We start from the raw sequence: 25,972 nt of genomic DNA on the forward strand, positions 1-25,972 counted from the left end.
CTGGTTTTGTCTATTTCAATGGATAGCTTTTCAGGATAAAGTAACCTTGGTTGACAGTTGTTATCCTTTAGAACTTAGAATACATCATTCCAAGCCCTTCTGGCTTTTAAAGTTTGTGTTGAGTTCTCTACTGTGATCCTGATGTGCTTGCCTTTGTATGTGACTTGATTTTTCTTTCCAACTGCTTTCAGTATATTTTCTTTGGTTGTGTGTTTGGTAATTTAATTATAATATGGTAAGGAGAGGTTCTTTCCAGGTTTTGTCTGTTTGGTATTCTAAAGGATTCCTGTATCTACACTGGCATCTATGATTTTGTTGAAGATGCCTACTTTCCCTTTGGAGTGAAATTCTTCTCCTTCTGCTATACCCTGAATTCTTATGTTATATCTTTTCATAGTCTCGAATATCTTGAAATTCTCACTCATACTTTCCTATTAGTTTGTCTTTCTCTTTGTTGGGCTGTATTAGATCTGCCACCTGGCCTTCTAATTTAGATATTCTGTCTTCTCTTTCATCCATTCTACTGGTGGGATTTTCTACAGAGTTTTTTATTTCATTGACTGTGTTCTTCATTGCTAGTAATTCTGACTGGTTTTTCTTTATTATTTCTATGTCCTTATTTATGTCTTGTATTGCTCTCCATGTTTCATTAGATTGTTTTCTGAGTCTTCTTTAATTTCCTCTTTGATTCCTTTGATTTCCTCTTCAATTTCTTTGAACATATTTCCTTATTTATTGTTTTTTTTTTGTTTATTTTTATTTACTAGAGGGCAACAGACAGAGAGAGAAAGAGGCAGAGAGAGAGAAAGCATGGATGTGCCAGGGCCTCCAGCCACTGCAAACAAATTTCAGATGTGTGCGCCCCCTTGTGCATCTGGCTAACATGGGTCCTGGGGAATCGAGCCTTGAACCAGGGTCCTTAGGCTTCACAGACAAGCGCTTAACCACTAAGCTGTCTCTCCAGCCCTTGAACATATTTATAATCATTCTTTTGAAATCTTTCTCAGGCATTTCCTCTTAATCAGTCTCACTGTAGGTCATTTCTGATGCATAAATACTTTTTGGTAGATCTATATTATCTTGAATTTTTTGTGTTTCTTGTGTTATAATGTACATATTTTTGCATCTTGCATTAATTTAATACTTAATTTTCTAATTCACTGCAGTATTATTAGATGTATCAATCAATCTGATGTTGTATATCTTCAGGGTAGGAGCTTAAGGTGCTAGGTGTGGCTCTTAAGATTCTCAGATTTGGGTTTGCCTATTATGAGAACATTCAGTTAGGTTGAGTAGAGCAAAATACAGACAGATTCTAAAATTTAAACAATGTACACCTTGAGTGAAAAATAGCACAGAATATTTATGCAGGAATAGGTATTATGTAAACCAGATTCTCTAACCAAGTCACAGTTCCTTAGGGTGTATGGTGTCCCACACCCTTAACCCTGTCAACTAAGAGGCTAAGATTTCTGGTGTGTTAAGGGTTCCAAGTCAGCTTGTGATAAAGTGAGTCCCTTCCTTAGTGAAGAACAGAAGAGGAAACAAAGGCTGTATAAACTAGGAAGCAACAAATGACAAGCCCAAGATATAGCTTACTTAAGAATAGCAAATTGGACCATCTATCAGATTTAACATATAACTTATCCTGACATGGAAGGTACAATTAGCACTTCTGATTCAAGCATGTATACCAGGCTTATTTGGCAGGTACTGACATGGTGTAATCCTACTTACCTTTTGTGGTTGTTTTGGTCTCAGTTATGCTGCGCTTCTGCTTGGGTCCTTCTTTGCTGCTCTGTGGGCTCAGGTAGGCTGTCTAGGCCACTGGATTGCTGCTCTGGTCACCTGGGTCGGGTGCTGGGTGTTGAGCAGGTGAGCTCCCTTCCCTAGGTCTCTGGTGCTGGTTGGTACTTGTGCTGGCTGTAGGGGAGGAAAGGCTGTGGTTGGTGGCTCTAGTTATCCTGCTGGTCCACATGACCCTCTTCCTCACCAGCTGCTCTTCCATTGTTTGTTGCAGTCCTCCCTTCACATTTCTTGAGTTACAAGGAGGCCGGTGTGAGTGGAGAATCCCCTCATCTGGCTTTTCCTGTGGCTCAGGCCAAGCCTGGTGGCTGTGGCCACCACACAGACCTTGTGCCTGTGCTGCTGGAGCTGCTCCTGCCTGCTTCTGTGGGCTCTAGACGCTCTGGATCAATCCTACTTCTCTGCTGTAGTTGATAATTTCTTATACACCTCAGGTTTTAATAGAAGAGTGTATTTTGCTGGTTTTTTGTTTTGTTTTGTTTTTTTTGTTTTTGGCTTTTTCTCCCCTAGGCTGCTTTGGTGTGGTTCCTAAGCTGCCATCTTAACAGGAAGATCAAAGATACCTTTTTAAGTCATCATGTGGGCCATCCAAGGATGGTGGCCTGAGGCAGACTAAATGGCTTTTTAGCATGTTCACAGATTGATGCAACTACTTCACAGTCAATTTAGAACATTTTTATCACTTCAAAAGCCTTGTTCCTTCTACCTGTCACTCTCCCACCCTCTCTTATATATCTCCTCCAAAAGTAAGCCAGAATTTAGGTTACTCATATTCCCTTACAATGGCTTCAGTGTATATTTGGATTATAATTTTCTTCATCCAGCCTCACTGATATGTCTACTTTATATAGAAATTTAACTATGAATTTCACATGAAAGGAATTGTATCATATATGGTCTTTTGTCAATGGCTCCTTTTACTTGCATGTTTTCAAGTCTTAGGTTAGGGAGGATTTTGTTTTTGTTTGTGGTTTTCAAGGTAGGGTCTCACAGTAGCCCAGGCTGACCTGGAAACTCTGTAGTTCCATGTTGGTGTCAGCCTGTCACAGCAATCCTCCTACCTCTGCCTGTGGAGTGCTGGGATTAAAGGTGTGTGCCTCTACATCTAGCAAGTCACTCAGCTTTATTTGGGGGGGGGAAGGGAGAAGGACTTTTTTAAAATTTACTTAATTGCAGGCAGAGAGATAAAGAGAGAGGCAGGAAGGGAGGGAGATAGAGAGGGGAAGAGAGAACGAGCAAGCAAGCATGGGGTGCTAGGGCTTCTTGCCACTGCAAACAAACTCCAGATATGTGTGCCACTTTATGAATCTAGTCTTGTATGATGAGTACTCAGGAATTGAACCCAGGCAGCATGCTGTAAAAGCCAGCAACTTTAACCACTGAGCACTCTCCGCATCCTAGGGAGAAGGTTTTAAAAAATGTCTTTAATTAAGGTGAGTGTAGTGGTGCACACTACTTCGAAAAACAAAAAAAAAAAAAATCCATTTTAATTATAAAAGCATATCCACGTCAGATAACTCAGAAATAGCTTCAAAAAAAAACTTCACTTTTTTTTTGAGGTAGTCTCACTCTAGCTCAGGCTGACCTCGAATTCACTACGTAGTCTCAGGATGGCCTCAAATTTATGGTAATCTTCCTACCTCTGTTTCCTGAGTGCTGGGATTAAAGGTGTGCCACCATGCCCAGCAAAAACTTCATCGTCTATCACTTGTAATAAGAATACCTCTAACTTGGGGCTGGAATGATGGCTTAGTGGTTAAGGTGCTTGTGTATGAAGCCTAAGGACCTAGGTTCAATTTGCCGTACTCATGTAAGCCAGATGCACAAAGTGGTATGTCTGGACTTCATTTGCAGTAGCTGGAGGCCCTGATGTGCCCATTCTTTCTATTTGCCTCTTTGTGTCTAATAAATAAACAAAATATTATAAAAAGAATACATATAACTTTATATCATTTTTAAAAATTATTTATTTATTTATTTGAGAGCGACAGACACAGAGAGAAAGACAGGTAGAGGGAGAGAGAGAGAATGGGTGCGCCAGGGCTTCCAGCTGGAAGCCTCTGCAAACGAACTCCAGACGCGTGTGCCCCCTTGTGCATCTGGCTAACGTGGGACCTGGGGAACCGAGCCTCGAACCGGGGTCCTTAGGCTTCACAGGCAAGCGCTTAACCGCTAAGCCATCTCTCCAGCCCAACTTTATATCATTTTAAAGTTAATATTATATCATAATATCTGTTACCATATATATGTCTATCATTTTAGTAGCAGTATGATGTGTTACTGATCTGGATTTAATATAATTGAATAGACCATATAATATATTAATTTATTATATAATGATCAGATGTAATTTATGTTAGAGGGACTTAGTGAGTTCTGACTTGGCACATGCATTTAATCCTAGCATCTGGGAGGCAGAGGTAAGAGGATCGCCATGAGTTTGAGGCCAACCTGAGAGTACGTAGTGAATTCCATGTCAGCCTGGGCTAGAGTGAGACCCTACCTTGAAAAGCAAAAACAAAACAAAACAAAAACAAACTTTGATGAACGCTGGGTGTGGTAGCACATACCTTTTATCCCAGTGCTCAGGAGGCAGGGGTAGGAGGATCAAAGTGAGTTTGAAGCCACCCTGAGACTACAGCCCCTACCTCAACCCCACAAAGCAAACAATCAATCACACAGAAAACTTTGATGGAAACTTATTAGTGAAGTAGTGTGGTGGCACATGCTTGTTATTGCAACATTTGAGAGGATCATGAGTTCCAGGCTAGCCTGGGCTACATAATGGGACTCTGTCTCAACCCCATCCTTTTGCTGATAGGAAAAGATTAATTCTCATGTCAAACAGACTGAAGTACTTCATATGTCAAAGAAAAATATTAAAATAGCATTTTTCTCATTTTTTATTTGTTAAGAGTATTTTTATCTATTAGAGAGAGAGAGAGAGAATGTGTGTGTGTGTGTGTGTGTGTGTGTGTGTGTGTGAGAGAGAGAGAGAGAGAGAGAGAGAGAGAGAGAGAGAGAGAGAGAGAGAGTATGGGTGCACCAGGGCCTTCTGCCACTGCAAATGAACAGATACATATGCCACTTTGTGCATCTGGCTTTAAGTGGGTACTGTCGAATCAAACTCAGGGCATTAGGCTTTGCAAGAAAGTACTTTCAACCATTAAACCATCTCTCCAGCTTCTTGTTCATATATTTAAACATGAGTTCTTAGAGTCTAGTCATGGTAGCTCATGCCTGTCTTTCAGCACTGTTAGGCATACAGTGGGAAGACTGTACACTATCCCGGACTACAGAGTGAGACTATCTTAAAAAGCCAAATAGAAAAAAAAAAAAAAGTCTGTTAGGATTTTATGCACCAGTAAAAAATCCAAATATTTTTTTCTCTGGAGCCAGATTTCATTCTTAGTAAGTCATGTGGCTGTGCTGATCTCCATGTACGGGTAGAGGAGCTGGCTTTGATAATAGAATTTGGAGTAGGTACCTTGAGGTCTTGATCTGCTCAGACCCTTCAACACACTTGTTCTACTTCTACATGCCATATTTCTGGGATGTCTCAGATGATGTGTGTCTTTTATTAATGGTATATTTTCTTCCTAGAAATGTTATCACTTTGTGTTTCGACGATACCGCCTGGAGCATTATACTGTGACGTCAAACTGGCTGGCACTAGGAACAGTCTTCATGTTTGGGCTGTTATCGTTCTCTCGCTCTATGGCACTGTTCAGAGGTAGCTGTGCTAACAATGTCTTCACCCACACTCACAAGTTACTTTTTCACATTCACTGTCACTTGGTGCACATATTTAGCTTCTGCTAGCAACAGGCTTTTCCCAGAGGAAGGATAACAGGGAGAACCTGTTACCATAGACTTAACAGTGAGTGGTATCTGCTTTCTTCTATACCTCAGGGTTGGAAAGATGATAGAGATCTCCTTTACACGTAGTTATACACTTTTTCTTTGTTGTCATTGATTTATTTCCCCTTAATGGCTGCTGCTGATGAAACAAAGCATAAACTTGTGATACAAATTTAGAGTTAAAGTCTAATGAGTACTTGTTTTTTTATAATAATTCTTAAGGTCGTAATATTAAAATACATCCAGAGAATGGGAAGTTAAAAAGCTGAAAGGACACAGAGGAGGGCAAGGGGGCAAGTTACCAGTCCTCTTGCCTAGAGAGATATTTTATTTATTGTTTTGTTTTTATTTTTTTAGTGATAACTTCCATGATTGTAAACAATATCCCATGGTAATTCCTTCCCTCTCCCCCCAACTTTCCCCTTTGAAACTCCACTCTCCATCTTATCGCCACCCCCTCTTAATAAGTCTCTCTTTTATTCTGATGTCATGATCTTTTCCTCCTATTATGATGATCTTGTGTAGGTAGTGTCAGGCACTGTGAGGTCATGGATATCCAGGCCATTTAATGTCTGGAGGAGCATGTTGTAAGGAGTCCTACCCTTCCTTTGGCTCTTACATTCTTTCTACTACCTCTTTCTCAATGGACCCTGAGCCTTGGAAGGTGTGATAGAGAGTGCTGAGCACTCCTCTGTCACTTCCTCTCAGCATCATGGTGCCTTCTGAGTCATCCCAAGATCACTGCCATCTGAAAAGAGAAGGTTCTCTAACCAAAAGTGAGAGTAGCATTAATATATAGGTATGAACATTAAGAGAAGTGCTTACTGAGCAGTTTGGTGAACATAGTATATACATTTAGCTAGACAGCAGCAGATGTTACATCCCTAGGGCGCATGACTACCCCTGTTGTAGGTTTTCACTATCAGGGATGCATTCCCTTCCATGGAGCAGGCCTCCAGTCCAATTAGAGGGCAGTTGGTTTCCCCCACAAGAGATGTGCCACTATTGCACCTGTTGGCTCATTTGGCTTGGCTGGCCAAATACAAGGCTTGCAGTGTCCACTATTGAGTATCTTTACTGGTGATTTCTCTCTTAGAGAGATGTTCTATGCTAGCAGAATAGGCTTCCTACAGGAGGACTAAGGCCCTTCACACTCTAAATTTCATGCAGATTACAGTGGAATGTTAACATACATTATAACTTAAAGCCAGAATCTCATTTTACTCACCTGTGGCTTGTATTAACTCCTCTTCTTTCCAGGATACCATGGGCCTCTTGATTTATATCCAGAATTTTACCGAATTGCCACAGACCCAACTATCCACACTGTCCCAGAAGGGAGACCTGTGAATGTTTGTGTGGGAAAAGAATGGTATCGATTTCCAAGTAGCTTCCTTCTGCCTGATAAGTAAGTTGTCCTTTTATTCCCAGGATATTAAATCAGGGGATGAAAAATAGCAGTTCTGTGGCAAGGTCTACTGAGTTTTTGTTTTGTTTTGGAGTTTTTACAAGTCATTGAATTATTTGCAATCTTAGGCTGCTGTGCAGTCCACACTGTGCACCTGTCTGCTGTGTTCATTAAACTGGGAGCACTGACCATAGCCATAGGTGCCTGGGGACTCCTGAAAATTGTTTGGTCATTTGAATTCTTAGTGACTCCTTGAGGATTCATATTTTTTTGAGGATTCATATTTATAATGTTGTAATTAATTTGATACTAACCCACTTCTAAAATTACTGTAGGAAGTGTTTTTAGAAAAGAAAATTTTCATTCAATGATAAAAGTTCAGTTATATATAGACATGTGGGAAAGCTATGATTAAGACACCTGCCCCAGCTTCTTTTCCACTGTTGTTAATATGCCCTTGAGTTCCTTGTAGTTTTCTTAATTTAGTACTCTTTGGGTAAAAGGGAAATCTGGTTAAGATGATACACACTGCTTCATTTGAGGACTGGCTTCAGCTGCTTCTCTTTACCTCATGATGAAGACTAGCTCCTGCTTAATAAAGATTTTCTATCAATTAGTATGTTTCTAAGTGTTTTATTGACAACATACATAAACACAATATACATGATCAAAATCCCTTCCCAGCATCCTTCTCTGTACCCTCTCCACCCTCCCCATGCCACTAATCCCTTTTTATCCTCTCCAACCAGTCCCTATTTTATTTTGTTGTCATCATTTTCTCCCTCCTGCTGTGTAGGTCTTATGTAGGTAGTAGTGTCTGCCACTGTGAGGTCATGAATGCCATGGCCACTTTGTATCTGGAAAACAGTATTCTAAAGTACTCCTCTCTTTTTTGGCTCTTACATCCTTTCTACCACCTCTTCTGAGCCTTGGAGGTCCCTGAGCCTTGGAGGGTGTGATTGAGATGCCTTACTTGGTGATGAACACAACACTGTCTCTTCTTTTCAGCACTCTGATGAGTTTTGAGTCTCCCCAGTGGTCACCACCATCTGAATAGAGAAGCCTCTCTAAGAGGAAGAGTAACATTAATATATAAGCAGCATTTAGAGGGCAGTTTGGTGGACATTATATACCAATTTAGCTTGACAACAGTAGTAGTTTCTCCCCTAGTGCTTATGAAGATTTTCTATCAATTATTATTATTATGATTTGTTTTTTTGAGGTAGGGTTTCACTCTAGCCCAGGCTGACCTAGAATTCACTATGTAGTGTCAGGGTGGCCTCAAACTCACAGTGATTCTCCTACCTTTGCCATCTGAGTGCTGGGATTAAAGGCGTGTATCACCTTGCCTGGTGGCAATTTTGTATCTTTTTTTTTTTAAGGTAGGGTCTCACTCTAGTCTAAGCTGACCTGGAATTCGTCTCAGGGTGGTCTTGAACTCATGGCAATCCTCCTACCTCTGCCTCCCAAATTCTGGGATTAAAGGCATGTGCCACCATGCCTGGCTTGTATCAGTTATTAATGATTAAATTGAAATTTGCTTTTTTAAACTATTGGCTTTGGTGTTTGGAATTTTTTTTTTTTTTTGAGGTAGGGACTCACTATAGCTCAGGCTAACCTGGAATTCACTCTGTAGTCTCAGGGTGGCCTCGAACTTACAGCAGTCCTCCTACCTCTGCCTCCTGAGAGCTGGGATTAAAGGTGTGTGCTACCACGTCTGGCTTGGCTTTTGTGTTTGATATGATCACATAGCTGAAGGTACTTTTATGGATGACTCAGGAATAAAGTAGTGTTCTCCTAGTGTGTTTTTTAAAACTATATTTTTTATTTGTTTATGACAGACTGAGAGAGAGAGAGAGAGAGAGAGAGAGAGAGAGAGAGAGAGAGTGGCAGATCGGTAGAGAATGGGCATGACACCACAGCTTCCAGCCACTGCAAACAAACTCTAGATGCATGTGCCACCTTGTACATATAGCTTTACATGGGTACTGGGGAATAGAACTTGAGTCTGTAGGTTTTGCAGGCAAGTGCATTAACTGCTGGACCATCGCTCCAGGCCTCCCAGTGTATTTTTAAAGACAAATATTACATTTTGTCTTTTTCAGTATACCTGATGAATTAATTCACTTTAACTTTGATAAATCCCTCTGGTCATGTGTAATTAGCAATAAACTTTGACTCTGCTCTTTCTGTTCTATGGTTGACCATCTGGTTGCCAGTTTCACTGCTGAGACTTGCATGTAAGAGATTGAGAGACCTTTAGTTGTAAATTTCCCAATGATTTTGGATTGAATTTTGACCTCTGCCTTGGTTACTCCCGGGTTGAGGTTTTAGCAGAAATATTTTTTCTTCAAGTGAAATGTTTTTCACATGATTCTGGGTAAGTGATTGCTCTTTAAAGTATGTTTAGCAATATGATCCTGTTGTGTTTTTCTGATTTTCCTCATTTGTGTTTCTCACAGTTGGCAGCTTCAGTTCATCCCATCAGAGTTCAGAGGTCAGTTACCAAAGCCTTTTGCAGAGGGACCACTGGCTACTCGAATTGTTCCTGTTGACATGAATGACCAGAACCGAGAAGAGCCATCCAGATATGTAAGGACAACATTTATCACTTCTTGATCCTTGAAAAGAATATTTGAAAATCTCTTAGCATAGTTTATTATAGCATTGATAAAAATTAGAATTTCTCAGAAAGTGATTTCTTTTTTTTTTTTTTTTTTTTTTGGTTCTTTTTTTGAGGTAGGGTTTCACTCTGGTCCAGGCTGACCTGGAATTAACTCTGTCATCTCAGGGTGGCCTTGAACTCATGGCAATCCTTCTACCTCTGCCTCCCGAGTGCTGGGATTAAAGGCATGCGCCACCATGCCCAGCAGAAAGTGATTTCTTTAGAGTAAAGGACATAACTTGTTGAAAAAGAATGAACGATATTATTTCTGTTTTCAAATTACCCTCTTTCCTATGTAAAGCATGTAATTCATTACATCTTAGAAGTTTTTGGGTGGGTTGGAAAATTTCATATGATGGAACTATCAATGTGAAGCACACTGAAACATCATTCTTTGGCAAATTAAAATACTTATAAGAAGCCAGGTGTGGTGGCGTACACCTTTAATTCCAGCACCTGGGGAGGCAGAGGTAGGAGGATCACCATGAGTTCAAGGCCATGCTGAGATTACATAGTAAATTCCAGGTCAGCCTGGGCTAGAATAAAACCCTACCTCAAAAAACAAAAACCAACAAACAAAATGCTTATAAGGAACTTTCAGATTATCAGGTTATTCTTGACTTTGCTATTGCTATATTCTGTTTTTAGCATGTGAATAGTCGGAGAGACTTTCCAGAGTGGGCATTGTAGAGCAATCTCTGGCCCTGCAATGATTTTCTACCCATTTATTACATACTCTGAGGCCATGTGAATTTTATTTTGACTATTTAGAAAGATGACACTCGCTAGTATGGTGGTGCACGCCTTTAATCCCAGCACTCGGGAGGCAGAGGTAGGAAGATCACCATGAGTTCGAGGCCACCCTGAGACTACATAGTTAATTCCAGGTCAGCCTGGACCAGTGTGAGACCCTACCTTAAAAAAAAAAAAAAAGAAAAAAAGAAAGAAAGAAAAAAGTTTAAAAAAAAGAAAGATGGCACTTAAAAATTATTTTTATTTTTTATTTTATACACACACACACACACACACATATACATATATATAATTGACAATGACTATTCTTATAGACAATAAACCGTGATATTTCCCTCCCCTCCCCCACTTTGCCCTTCACAACTCTGCTCTCCATCATAACCCCTCCCTCTTCATTAGTCTCTTTATCTCCTATTATGGGGGTCTTGTGTAGTTATTGCTAGGCATTGCAAAGTCATGGATATCAAGGCCGATTTCTGTCTGGACAGTTGTATTGTAAGGAGTGGTTCCTTTCCTTTGGCTCTTACATTCTTTCCGCAACCTCTTCTGCAGTGGACCCTAAGCCTTAGAGGGTGTGATAGAGATGTTTCAGTGCTGGACACTCCTCTGTCCCTTCTTCTCAGCACTATGTTGCCTTTCAGGTCATCACAGTGATCATTGCTATCTGAAAAGAGAAGCTTCTCAAACCAGAAGTGAGAGTAGCATTAATATATGAATATGAACATTAAGTGTAGTGTTTTCAGGGCAGTTTGTTAAACAATACATGCATTTATCCAGACAAGAGTTGGCTTTAATACCCCTAAGGCTCATGACCTCCCCTGCCATAGGCTTTTGGTTAGGTTTTCAGTATCAGGCACATATTCCCTCCCCTAGAGTGGGCCTTCTGTCCAGTTAGAGAGCAGTTGGTTTCCCCAGAGCAGACATACCACTATTGCACTCATTTGGTCATTTGGCCTGTCTGGCCAAACTTGAGGCTTCCAGTGTCCACTCTTTTCACTGCTGATGGCTTCTGTGTCCCATAGAGTTGCTTACAGTGCAGTTTTTTCCAGCTTTGAATTGGCTGGTTTATAGGGAAAAGGTTTTCTGCTCAGTACCACCTTGATTTCTCACTGACTTTGTTGCTTAGGCATGTGAGTCTTCAGCAGTAGGGTCTTACCTTCTCTTTCTCGCAGGAAACCAAGGGCCTGGGCAATAGCCTATAATGTTTTAGAGGCAACAGGGACCTCCCTGGCCAGAAACTCACTGGAAGGTATCCCATCCCTGGCACTGAAAATTTTCTAGTAACAATCTATGACTTCTAGATGTGTCATTATTCAAAAAGTAGGTTTTCATATGTTTTATTCAGAAAACTTGTAGCCACATCTGGTCTCTTGTCTCCCAGACTGGGGCTGGTCAGACTTCCCTGGAGATCCTCAGGTCTTACAAATAAGGATCTTCCTGTTTGAGATTTGGCTGGAGGGTACAGATGCATTTCCCAAGACCCAGTATGGCCTGGCTCCCTGAATTGGTGAGATACACTATTTCTACCAGATGTTTTGTTTTGCTTTGTTTGGTGGGGAAACAAGGAGTGACTATGTTGCCCCAGTATAGCATTTAATTCACTGTGTAGCCAGGCTGGCCTTGAACTCATGATTTAGCCCAGGGTAGCCTTGGATGCTTCATCTTTCTGCTTCAGCTGCCCAAATGCTGGAATTATAAGTGCTTGACTTTTTACCAGTCTTTTTAACTAAAGGTTATCGATTTCTTTTATAATGAAAATACCCCTTAGTAGGGCAAATTATTATTGGTTATTTAAAAAATACTTTACTGTTATTTATGAAAGAGAGAGATATATAAAGAATTGGCATGCCAGGGCATCTTGCTACTGCAAACAAATTCTAGATGCATGTGCCACCATGTGCATCTGGCTTACATGGTAGTATCTGAGAATCGGAACTGGGTCCTTAGGCTTCAAAGGCAAGTGCCTTAACTGCTAAGCCATCTCCCCAGCCCTATTTTTGTTGTTGTTTTTTCAAGGTAGGGTTTTGCTCTAGCCCATGCTAACCTGGAACTCATTCTGTAGTCCCAGGCTGGTCTAGAACTCACAGTGATCCTCCTACCTCTGCATGTACCACCATGCCCAGCAGGTTATTACTTTTTTAACTTTAAACTTTACTGTTTTATTTTGAGGGTAGGGGAAAGAAGGAGGGAGTGACAGGGAAGGGGAGAGGGAGAGAGAGAAAATGAGAATTGGCATGCTAGGGCCTCAGCCACTGCAATCTAACTCTAGATGCTTGCACCACCTGCTGGGCATGTGTGACCTTGCACTTGCCTCCCCTTTGTGCACCTGGATAATGTGGGATCTGAAGAGTCAAACTTGGGCCCCCAGCAGGTTATTTTTATGTTAACTAAAGTAACTCTCCTGAGAACAGACTTTGATGTACAGAGGGTCTTTGTGGGACACTCCATCAGAAGGGGACAGCTTGAATTCAGTGATATCAGAACTCTTGCCATACCTACCATGGTGTCATGCTTTATGCAGGGGTACTATGGCAAGGTTAACAAAAATAGGTGTGGATTTTGGAGTTGTGTTGATCCCTGGGTTCACATCTCAGCTTTGTTGTCTCCCTTCAATGACCTTGGGCAAAGTAAGCCTTTGTTTAACTAGTTTCAGCTTCTCTGTGAAGTGGAAGTGGTGATACGTACTTTTGAGTTATGTGACTGCATATTATATAGATGCCATTTAGCATAGTGTCTGGTATTTAGATTTCTTCCATAAATGTTCTTAATCTCATAAGGGACCTTTTCATGGATTTATAATTTTCCCAAATCTCTTAGTTCTTGCTATCACGGTGTCCAGTATAATTTTTATTCCAGTTTGACCATACTGATCATTGTCTTTTCCTGTTACAAGTGTTTTTGCTTATATTCATGTTCATGTCTAGAGTACCTCTGCCAGCCTCTTATGTTAGGCTGTCAAACTTTCTTTGGTGTAAAGACATTTAAGTCTATATTAACAGTCTTTCCATTCAGTGGCTTAGCTTAATTATTTATCTGTAAAGTTCATTTATTCATTTATCTGTATTCTCTTATGTTATCTAAGTATTTCTGATATGCATGTTATCACTTTTCCCATCAAAAGTGTGGATGCTGCAAGTCATTTTATTTCCATTTGTATTTACCACACATGTAAGGTAGTGTGTATACCTAGAAGTTAGCCTACTAGTATCACTGAATAATTATAGTTAGTATAACTCTGCCAGTCTCCTTTTATCTGCAAGACCACCAGTGGATTTCTGAAACTGTGAATAATACCAAACTCCATACTATGATTTTTCATGTATATACATACTTATAATGAAGTTTAATTTAAAAATTAGGCACTTAACTGACGCTGCCTACACAAGACCATCATAAGAGGAGGAAAAGATCATGACATCAAAATAAAAGAGAGACTGAGATGGGGAGGGGATATGATGGAGAATGGAGTTTCAGAGGGGAAAGTGGGGGGAGGGAGTGTATTACCATGGGATATTTTTTATAACCATAGAAGATGTTAATAAAAATTTGAAAAAAATATACTGCTCTTCAGGAAAAAAAAAAATTAGGCACTTAAGAGATTCACAGTGGTCATATAATAGAATAATAGTAAGTCTACTATTATCAAAGTTATTTGAATGTGTTTTCTCTCTCAAAATGTTATTATACTATGATTTTAATAACTCAAGTATATTATGTTTTTCTTTCTTTAACAAGTTGAGAATTCACCATTTTACTTGTAGGAAGTATTTCAAGACTTCTCTTCACCATATCCAAAGTTTGTCACTGTTGTTTTACAACCATTATTAAGTTTAACAAGAGTTATTTTAGGACTGGAAAGATAGCTTGGTTGGTAAAGTGCTTGCCTTGCAAACATGAAGACCTGAGTTTGAGCCCCAGAACCCATGTTAAAAGTCAGTGCATGGGCCTGCGAAGCCAAAGAACCTAGGTTCAATTCCCTAGGACCCACATAAGCCAGATGCACAAGGTGGCTCATGCATCTGGACTTCATTTGCAGCAGCTGAAGGCTCCGTCACACCCATTCTCTCCTCTCTCTATGAAATGAATAAAATAAGCAAAAAAAGAATTTTTTTTAAAAGTCTGTGCAAAGCTGGGCGTGGTGGTGCATGCCTTTAGTCCTGGTGCTCGGAAGGCAGAGGTAGGAGTGAGTTCAAGGCCACCCTGAGACTACATAGTGAATTCCAGGTAAACCTGAGCTAGAGTGAGACCCTACCTCAAGAAAAAAAAAAAAAAGTCAGTGCAGTGGCACACACTAGTAATGCCATCACTAGGGAGGTGGGGTGGAGACATATGGGTACCTAGGGTTTGCTGGACAGCCATTCTAGCCTACTTGGTGGGTTCCATGCCAGTGAGAGATTCTGTCTCAGAAAAGGCATGGTGGCACATGCCTTTAATCCCACCACTGGGGAAGCAGAGGTAGGATGATCACTGTGAGTTTGAGGCCACCCTGAGACTACATAGTGAATTCCAGGTCAGCCTGAGCTAGAGTGAGGTACTACTTCAGAAAAAAAAAAAAAGGATGGTGTCAAGGAATGGCACTTGAGAGGTCCTATGTCCTCTACAGGCATGCACACACATGTGCTTTTGCACACATGTGAGCACACACATACACACAAAAGTTACTTAAACATGAACATTGCTGTGCCATGATAATGGATCCGACAACCAAGATGGCTACTAATTGATTAATGGGCAGATAGTCTTTATTGCATGCATATGATGGACAAAAGATAACTCCTATGCGGCAAAATTTCATTATAATAGATTTTATCATGCTACTCAGAAAAGTGGGCAACCTGAAACATTGGCTGGATTTTTGTTTGTTTGTTTGTTTTGGGTTTTTTGAAGCAGGGTCTCACTTTAGCCCAGATTGACCTGAAACTAACTCCATAGCTTCAGGCTGGCTTTGATTCAGGTGATCATCCTACCTCAGTCTCCTGAGTGCTGGGATTAAAGGTATGTGTCACCATGCCCAGTGGGAATTTTTCATTTAGTATTTTCAGATCCTGTTTGGGAAATGGGAAATGAAACCTTGGATTGGGGCACTAGCATACATGCCTTCTCAGCAGATAATGAAGCTTCATCATCACTGGGATGATGATGTTGAAAGAAAACTGGCTATAAAATATTCAGTAGCTTTTCCCACACCTTAGGCCTTGGTCTTATTATTTCTGGTAAGACCATGTTTTCATATTCTGTGATACCAGGCATTGTTAAGTTGGTTAAGTGATTTTATATTAGCTTTTCTAAAAAGGGGAGATTTCTCAGAATGCCAGCAGGAGTCACCAAAATGCTGGCTAATTGAAGTACAAACAAGCAAGTTAGTATATCTGCTGGCTAATGGAAGTAAGAACAAGCAGGCCTACATGTCTGCTGGCTGATTGAAGTAGGAACAAGCAATTCCACGTATCTGCTGGCTGATTGTAGTAGGAACAAGCAATTTCACATATCTGCTGGCTATGTGGCATGGGTCCTGTGCTTACCTGTATTTTAGTATTTGAGTTTCCTATGGACTTTTCTTTGCATTCTAGTTTCAGTGGATTTTCCTGTATGTAAGGAAAGTGCTCTTGAAACCTTTCCCATTCACTTGCACCCTTTGGGAATTAGCAGGGACATTGGAAGTCTTCTATTAATTCTGTATGAACCACAAACAGAAATTCTTCTCTTTCTGTTAACTATTTAAACAGATATTTGTTTTTCTTTGATATAAAAGATAAGATACAAGAAAGATATGAAGACTCCTTGTATAAAATACTGAAAGCTACTGTAAAGAAAACAAACTGTCATTCAAGTGGTATCAATCACTATTACCATTTTGGTGATTCTATTCTTTCATGTCTTTTTGCATGTATATGTACACTTTAGAAGTGTTCATTTCTATTTGCTAGCTGAGAGAGACAGAGAAAGAAAGATAGTAAGTGTACCAGGGCCTCTTGCCATTGCAAACAAACTCCAAATGCATGTGCCACCTTGTGCATCTTGCTTTACATGGATACTGGGGAATTGAATGTACGCGATAAGGCTTTGTAAGCTAGCACCTCAATGGCTGAGCCGTCTCTCCAACTCTATATGTACATTTATTTTATTTCATTTTCATTTTTATTTATTTTTTTACTTATTAGTTTTTGTTTTTGTTTTTGTTTTTCTTTTTTTTTAATATTTTTTGTTCATTTTTATTTATTTATTTATTTGAGAGTGACAGACACAGGGAGACAGATAGAGGGAGAGAGAGAGAATGGGCGCGCCAGGGCTTCCCGCCACTGCAGACGAACTCCAGACGTGTGCGCCCCCTTGTGCATCTGGCTAACGTGGGACCTGGGGAACCGAGCCTCGAACCGGGGTCCTTAGGCTTCACAGGCAAGCACTTAACCGCTAAGCCATCTCTCCAGCCTGTGTTTTTGTTTTTCGATATAAGGTCTCCCTTTAGCCTGGGCTGACCTAGAATTCACTACGTAGTCTCAGGAGTAACCTTGAACTCACAGGGATCCTCCTACCTCACCTTCCAAGTGCTGAGATTGAAGGCATACACTGCCATACCCAGCAATTTATAGAAACAAAAACCTCAATTATTAAAATTTTTTAATAATGTGTAACTCTTTAAGGTATGGCATTAGGATTATAACCGTAATGGCCAAACATCACTGCTTGATCTGTGGAAGGACATACTGTATACCTCACTTAAATTTATTTGTTTGTTTTTCTCAAGGTAGGGTCTCACTCTAGCCTAGGTTGACCTGCAACTCACTCTGTAGTCCCAGGTTGGCTTTGAATTCACAGCAATCCTCCTCCTTCTGCCTCCCAAGTGCTTTGATTACAGGTGTGCATCAAAATGCTGGCTTCACTTACATTGTTTAGAAATATTTATTTGAGAAAGAGGTAGGTAGATAGAGAATGAGCACGCCAGGGCCTCTAGAAACTGCAAATAAACCCTAGATATATGTGCCACCTTGTGCATCTGGCTTTACGTGGGTACTGGGGAATTGAACCTGGGTCCTTAGGCTTTCCTTAAACCTTAACTGATAAGCCACCTCTCCAGCCCTTCACTTACTTTTTTTTTTTTTTTTAGTATTTATCAGAGAGAGAGAGAGAGAGTGAGAGAATGAGCAAGTAAACACACCAGTCCCTCTTACTGCTGTAAACAAACTTCAGACCCATATGCCACATTGTGCATCTGGCTTTATGTGGGTACTGGGGACTCAAATCCAGGCCTGCAGGTGTTCTAAGCAAGCTCACTTAACTACTGAGCCATTTCTGCAGCCCCATTTACATTGGTAACGTATTGTAAGACCAGGTTCACCCAAGAAGACAAAATTATTCTGTTCTCCGTCTTTTCTGACGATGCTAACTAGCAGAATTTTTGCTTGTTTGTTCTTGACACAGGAGCTCATTGTGTAGCCCAGGCTGGATGAAAACTTACCTTATAAGTATTGGGATTACAGGCATTCATCATAGCACACAGCTGGTAGCGTTATGTTCATGTGCTCTGCTGCTCTCAGTGACAGGTTTTAGTCAGCACATAGTCCAAGCTAAGTGGCTCAGTCTGTCTCCTGTATCTGTCCTGTGTAGAAACTAGGGTGGACGTATGGCCACATTATTTCATTTTCTTCGATCTCTGAGTTTATCAAGCTGTGCCTCTGGGCATGGTGGCAGACACCTTTAATCCCAGCACTTGGGAGGCAGAGGAGAAAGATTGTTGTGAATTTGAGGCCAGCCTAAGACTACATAGTGAATTACAGGTCAGCCTGGGCTAGAGCGAGACTCTACTTCAGAAAAAAAAATGAATTAGCTGTGTCTGTAGTGGATCTGTGGTTCTGTTGTACTGTTCTAACTATATCACAGAAATAATCTTCTGTGCTTCATGCTTTTTCATGGTAGCTATTAAGTAGCTCTTGAATCTCTGTTACTAAATAGTCATGTCAAGATTTCTGCCAGAAACTAGATTTGAATTCAAAAGATATACTCAGTGTTGCCTTTCTTATTTATTTATTTATTTTTGTTGCCAACTTCCATAATTACAGACAATAAACCATGGTAATTCCCTCCCTCCCACTTTTCCCTTTGTAACTCCACCCTCCATCATACCCTTTCCCTCTCTCAGTCAGTCTCTCTTTTATTTTGATGTCATTTTCTTTTCCTCCTCTTATGATGGTCTTCTGTAGGTAGTGTCAGAAACTGTGAGGTCATGGATATTCAGGCCATTTTGTAACTGGAAGAGTGTATTGTAAGGAGTCCTACCCTTCCTTTGGTTCTTCTTCCTGCCACCTCTTCCACTATGGACCCTGAGCCTTGGAAGGTATGCTAGAGAGATTTCAGTGTTAAGCACTCCTCTGTCACATCTTCTCAGCACTATGCTGCCTTCTGAGTCATCCCAAGATCACTGCCATCTGAAAAGAAAAGCTACTCCAACCAAATGTGAGAGTAGCATAAATATATGGGTATGAACATTAACAGAAGTGCTTACTGGACAGTTTGGTAAGCATAATATACACATTTAGCCAGACAATAGCAGACATTACACCCCCAGTGCTCATGACTTCCCCTGTCATAGGTATTCAGTATCAGGCATCTATTTCTTACCGTGGAGCGGGCCTCTAGTCCAATTACAGAGTGGTTGGTTTTCCCCATAACAGACATGCCACTATTGCACCTGTTGGCTGGCCAAACTTAAAGCTTGCAGTGTCCACTGTTGTTTATCACTGCTAATGATTTCTCTCTCCCATAGAGCTGCATGCAGTGACTCTTCTCTTTTTTGATGCTTAAATAGAATTGTTGGAGTTTGCCTCTTTAGTTATATTTGAAAGAAATCAAATGGCCATTAATTTTCTTCTGAAAAAGCAATATAGTCAGTTCTATTTATTACATTACATTAAGTTGCCTAACAGCCACCTTGAATCAAACCCTAAAAACTTATGGTGAAAATGGGATTCAGGACATAATACTTAAATGCCTTGTTATAAATCATAGGAGCCCAATAGAAACATAGCCCAGTTTGGTATATGTTAGGTGATTAAAAGTACATAAATGTTGGGGCTGGAGAGATGGCTTGGCGGTTAAGCGCTTGCCTGTCAAGCCTAAGGACTCCAGTTCGAGGCTCGATTCCCCAGGACCCACGTTAGCCAAATGCACTAGGGGCGCACACGTCTGGAGGTCCTTTGCAGTGGCTAGAGGCCCTGGAGTGTCCATTCTCTCTCTCTCTCTCTCTATTTATCTATCTGTCTATCTATCATCTATCTATCTGCCTCTTTCTCTCTCTGTCGCTCTCAAATAAATAAATAAAAAACAACAAAAAAAATTTTAAAAAGTACATAAATGTTGTAATAAGTATGGTAGTTTACTTTACAAAAGCTCTGAGGTTTGCTTGGGAGATGCTTTTAGAAGAGTTGCATCTCATGAAGCAGTGAAAGGATCATCTGAAATATGACAGACTCATAATGTGGATGAGTGAGCGTGTCTCATAACTTGGTGAATTGAAGAAGCTGATAATTTGGTGTGTGACTGATGCAGTTTAATTTTTTTTTTTTTTTTTTTGATGTAGGATTTCACTGTAGCTCAGGCTGACCAGGAATTCACTGTGTGTAGTCTCAGGGTGGCCTGGAACTCACGGTGATCCTCCTGCCTCTGCCTCCGAAGTGCTGGGATTAAAGGTGTGTGCCACCACGCCTGTCTTGCATTGTTTAATTTTGTGCTGTTTTGTTCAACTGGGAGCAGTTTTCTGCATTTATCTAGCACTTCTTGTGGATTAAGCAATATGTAAGCAAATGCAAAAATTAAATTACATTCAAAATCTTCTCTAATATGTCTGTTGTGTTGGAACAGATTTGTGTTTTCAAAATGAGCATTAAAACAGAAGCACTGTTTTTTCAGTCAAAGCTTTTTTTTTCTTATTCTGTTTTGTTTGGTTAATTTGAGGCAAGTTCTCACTCTAGCTATGGCTGACCTGGTACTTACTCTGTACCCCAGGCTGGCCTCAAATTTATGGCAGTCCTCCCACCTCAGCCTCCTGAGTACTGGGATTAAAAGCATGATCCACCATGCGCGGCTTCTTTAGCTTACTCTTTCTTTTTCCTCAGTTTTTATTAACATTTTCCATGATTATAAAATGTTTCCCATGGTAATACCCTCCCCCCCTCACTTTCCCCTTTGAAATTCCATTCTCCATCATATCCCCTCCTAGCTTATTCTTTATTTCTGCTTTTCCCATTTAAGCAATGGAATAAATTATAGATTTGAAAGGAAACTTAACATGTGAAGTCCATGATCTCTTTTTATTGATGAAGGAACCAAAGCTTAGGGTGATAATAGCTTGAGAAAGATTAGTCCTAGATTAGAAGTTTGGTTTCAGTATTCCCCACTGTCCTCTTTACAGCTCTTCCATGTTTTCATGTCATGGTTACTCATTCTTTGATGTAACAAGGCTAGTAAGACATAAGTATCTGAGCTTTTTTAAAAAACAGTTACTCTCATGTTTTGGAGCTGTTTTATATATGTCATGAACTTTAAATATGAATATATCTGTCAAAAAACAGAAACAACTAGGATACTTCCTCTTTTTTCTTTCATTTTTCTCTTTAATTCTTTCTATTTCCCTTCTTAGAAGTCTTTATTAGAGAAGAACGTAAATTGCCTATGGGCCTGCTGGCTATTTGTTACTAGCTGTGGGTATCAAAGCAGTAGATTCAAGTTGCTTTAACAATATCAGAATCTACTAAAACCTTAATCAAACAGAATTCAAAATGTTTCCTTGCCAGGCATGGCGGTACATGCCTTTAATCCAGCACTCAGGAATTGGAGGTAGGGGGATTACTTTGAGTTTGAGGCCAGCCTGAGACTACATAGTGAATTCCAGGTCAGCCTGGGGTACAATAAGACCCTACCTTGAAAAACCAAAATAAATAAATAAAACAAAGCACTTCTTCATAATTAATTTCCTATTATCCATAATAATGGCACTTAGAAATTAATTCATGTTTTCATTATCTGTAGTGATTGAATGATGTTTCATTTGTGAGTTTGTATTTAAAATTTTTTTTTTATACATGAGAGAGAGTGAGTGAGAGGGAAGGAGGGAGGGGGAATGTGTGTACCAGGGTTTTCAGCCACTGTAAACCAACTCCAGACACATGTACTACCTTATGTATCTGGCTTATGTGGGTTCTGCGGAGTTGAACCTGGGTCCTTTGGCTTCACTGGCAAGTGCCTTAACCACTAAGGTGTCTCACCAGCCTGAGTTTGTATTTTTACTATGCAATAGGTAAAAGTTTTTTTAGACATTTTCATATAGTATATTTTGATCATATGTACTCCACATTATCCTCTTGTGTTTCAGTCTTACTGTAGTCTGTCTTTTCATTGCTTCCTAGTGGCTGTGCCCTAGAAGAAAATAACTCTTGTTCCCTGCAACCTTTCACTATCATTAGCTTATTAAGGAGAGGGTGGCTTCCTAAGTTCCTTCTATAGCCATAACAGAGAGCTTACTGGACCCACCATGTGCAAGTCTTGTGCCAGTGTCCACATCTGGTGTAAGTACATGAGTGCAATGGCCTTGTCAAGTGTGAAGTAAATGTTTATTGTGGATTTAAAGTATGTATTCAGTAAGGCTATATGTGTGAAAGAAAAACTATAAGGCACTCTGCCTCCAGAAAACAGCTACTTAAAAGAATCAACTGGAGGCTTGGAGAAACAGCTTAGTGGTTAAGGCCTTTTCCTTTGAAGCCTAAGGACCCAGGTTTGATTCCCTAGTACCCACATAAACCATATACACAAAGTGGCACATGCATCTGGAATTTGTTTGCAGTGGCTAGAGGCCCTGGCATGCCCATTCTCTCTCTGCCTCTTTCTCTGTCTCAAATAAGTAAATAAAATATTTTAAAAAATTAATTGGAGCATATCTAAAGGAGAGGGGGAGAGGAGAAATAAAAAAGAGGGGAGAGAGAGGAAGAGGAGAAAGAAGGAAGTAATGAAAGAAAGGAAAAGGAGGGCTGGAGAGATGGCTTAGCGGTTAAGTGCTTACCTGTGAAGCCTAAGAACCCTGGTTCAAGGCTTGATTCCCTAGGACCCACATTAGTCAGAGGCACAAGGGGGCACACGCGTCTGAAGTTCGTTTGCAGTGGCTGGAAGCCCTGACGCACCCATTCTCTCAATTTCCCTCTCTCTCTCTCTCTTTCTCTCTCTCTCTTGCTCCCTCTTTCTCTCTGTTGCTCTCAAATAAAAAAATAAAACTAAACAAAAAAATTTTTTTAAAGGTTTTTAAAATCTTTTTTAAAAAGACAAGAAAAGGGAGGAAGAAAGGAAGGAAGGATAAAGAAAGAAGGGGACTGGGGAGAGGGCTCAGTGGTTAGGTATGCTTCTTGTACAAGCACGGGGCCCAGAGGCTGCTGAGTTCAAATCTCCAGATCCCACATGTATCAGCTAGGCATGGCTTCTTGTGCCAGTCCCACAAGGGAGTAGAGACCTGAGAATTGATGAAGCCCCATGAGCTCTGGAAAAGAAAGAGACTTTGTTCAAAACAAGCCCAGGCAGAAGAGGAATAGAGGGGTCACCCAATGTTCCACTTGAGCCATGACCACCACAGCCGACTGTATAGGGAAAAGCAAGGGCACATACATGTTCATACGCCACCCCCCCACACACACATGTACAAAAATAAAAATAAAAGTAGAAAGAAGGTGATGATGGATAATCTGGTAGTGGCAAGAGCGCTGGTGTTGAGTCCAGATACTTTTTGCCTGTCTTTACAGTTTGCAGTAACTCTACCTACAATCCAATTGGAATATTTAATTTTCATCTTATATCGTTATCTACTTTCTTAGCAAATGTTTCATGGTGGCAAGGTTTACCTTAAGACCTGATTTCTGGGCCATGGGACCTCATGACCAGAGAGGGAGGTACACCTGTGGCTTCTGTTCCAGAGGAGATCAGTGTTGTCAAAGGGCTCCAGTGTGCTGCTCTGATGTTTGAGAAGTCCTTGCTGTGGACTCCATTCCTGACAGGGTTTGGTATCCCTGAAGACAAAGAGCTGTGACAGTGTCTATTTCATGGCTGCCCAGCCTCTCCTGAGCTCACTCCTCTCCTGGCAAAATGTACACTTTCCACTGTTTGCATCTTGATTTGTGTTAGACCCTTTATTCTCTGAGCAAATATAAGCACTTTTTACACTTGCAGTGATGCATTATCATCCTTAACATAGACTTATGAATAAATGTAAACAATGTAAATTGATGGTTAATAAACGAGTTTGACTTTCTCTACCATTACCTTTTTTCCTTTGGTATAGAAGTGCTAATTTGTTCTTTTTCAAAGCTTGTAGAAGCTGAAAGAAGTCACATTTCTTTCAAAATGAGTCTTAAATGCTTGTGTTTTACAAAATTTTTAAATTAAGGCATATTTTTAACTTCAACAGCTGGTTGATATGTAGCTTGTGACTAATGAAATGAAACACATTTTTGTTTCATGATCATGTGTTAATGTCACCCTACAATTTTGTTATTTTTGATTCAAGAAAGAATGATTAAATCTGAAAAGAAAATGAGCTCTTTGGTTACACTTAAGGCAGATTTCTTCTGAGGTTTGAATTGTAGATGGTATAGTCAGAGAAAGTAGTCTCAGATTTTGCCCTGTGAGATACTCATAAAATTGGGAGAACTTATTCTTTCTGCTTCTAATTTAGCTTGTGTTACTTTAATTTTTAGACCTGAGGAACATTAGATAATTTACTGTTACTAGGGATTTAAACCAAGAAATCTCAAACTAAAATAATTATAATTGAACAGTCTACTCTAGCATACATAATTCAGATTTTGTGAGGAAAAAGCAGTAGCTTCAAAGACAAAACCCAAGATGTACACTACAGGTTGTTGCAATTTTCTTTGGGTAAGAGTATAACAAGTTATTGTTAAAATACTTTTATAAAGATTTTAAGCTGCGTGAAAATGAAAATACTTACTAGCAGAGGCCAGTAAGTTAAAAAGGAGACATAAAGGGAAGAGAAAGGAAGGGAGGAGGGTACTTAATAGGTTGATATTGTATATATGTAAGTACAGTGATTGAGATGGGGAGGTAATATGATGGAGAATGGAATTTCAAAGGGGAAAGTGGGGGAGGAGGGAGGGAATTACCATGGGATTTTTTTTATAATCATGGAAAATGCTAATAAAAATTTAAAAAAAATAAAAAAAGATTTTAAGGATATTTATTTATTTGAGAGAGAGAAGCAGAGAGGGAGGGAGGGAGGAAGGAAGGGAGAACGAGCATGCCAGGGCCTCTAGTCATAGCAAACGAACTCCAGATGTATTTGCCACCTTGTGCATCTGGCTTATGTGGGTTCTGGGGAATCAAACCTAGGTCCTTAGGCTTTTATTAAGGACTAACCCATCTCTCCAGCTCCTAACATACTTTTAGAAATACTTTTTTATAGTTGGGTGTGGTGGTGCATGCCTTCAGTCCCAGCACTCAGGAGGCAGAGGTTGGAGGATCACCGTGAGTTCAAGGCCACTCTGAGACTATATAGTGAATTCCAGGTCAGCCTGAGCTACCATGAAACCCTACCTCAAAAAATCAAAAAACCAAAAATATATATATATACTATTTTCTTCTATTTTTATTAACAAGTCATGTTGAGAAAGATAAACAATCATCAGGTGCTATAGATATCAAACCTCTGAATTTGCCTGGAAGATCTCTGGTTTCCATTTCAAGCAATACAACATCAAATTGTCACTTGAACTTTCAGCTCAAAACTGGAAGTTTACTGTTCAGTCATTTTTGCCTCTTAGCCTTCTGACCTCTTAAGTAAGTCAATTCAGTTATTATGTTTAGAACTGCCTTTGCTGCTCTTTCTGTAAACTATATCTAGAGTGCTTCAAAGAAAAGGTAGTGTTTTACTTACTTATAGGCTGACTTGGAATTCACTATGTAATCTCAGGGTGGCCTCAAACTCACGGTGATCCTCCTACCTCTGCCTCCCAAGTGCTGGGATTAAAGGCGTGTGCCACTATACCTAGCTTCTAAGGATATATATATATTTTTAATATTTTTTTAAATTTTTATTTATTTATTTATTTGAGAGCGACAGAGACAGAGAGAAAGACAGATAGAGGGAGAGAGAGAGAGAATGGGCGCGCCAGGGCTTCCAGCCTCTGCAAATGAACTCCAGACACGTGCGCCCCTTGTGCATCTGGCTAACGTGGGACCTGGGGAACCGAGCCTCGAACTGGGGTCCTTAGGCTTCACAGGCAAGCGCTTAACCGCTAAGCCATCTCTCCAGCCCTCTAAGGATATTTTTAAAAATAAGTTTTAATTAATTCATTTATTTGGGAGAGAAAGAGAGAAAGAGGCAGACACAGAGAAAATGGGCTAGCCACTGCAAACAAACTCCAGGCGCATGTGCCACCTTGTGCATTTGGCTTATGTGGGTCCTGGGGAATTGAACCAAGGTCCTTTGG

General features: G+C 40.2%; 1 protein-coding gene across 2 annotated transcripts in view; it reads left to right on the forward strand.

The window, feature by feature from the left end:
- Alg9 (ALG9 alpha-1,2-mannosyltransferase) overlaps positions 1-25,972 on the forward strand; it is a 158,859-nt gene that overhangs the window by 53,546 nt on the left and 79,341 nt on the right. For both annotated transcript variants that reach the window (XM_045146564.1, XM_045146565.1), the window contains exons 11-13: positions 5,410-5,539; positions 6,928-7,075; positions 9,538-9,667. In XM_045146564.1, coding sequence (XP_045002499.1) covers positions 5,410-5,539; positions 6,928-7,075; positions 9,538-9,667 — 408 coding nt within the window. The remainder of the gene's footprint in view (positions 1-5,409; positions 5,540-6,927; positions 7,076-9,537; positions 9,668-25,972) is intronic.

This window comes from Jaculus jaculus, chromosome 3 (genome assembly GCF_020740685.1).
Source record: "Jaculus jaculus isolate mJacJac1 chromosome 3, mJacJac1.mat.Y.cur, whole genome shotgun sequence".
In the NCBI taxonomy this organism is placed as follows: Eukaryota; Metazoa; Chordata; class Mammalia; order Rodentia; family Dipodidae; genus Jaculus; species Jaculus jaculus.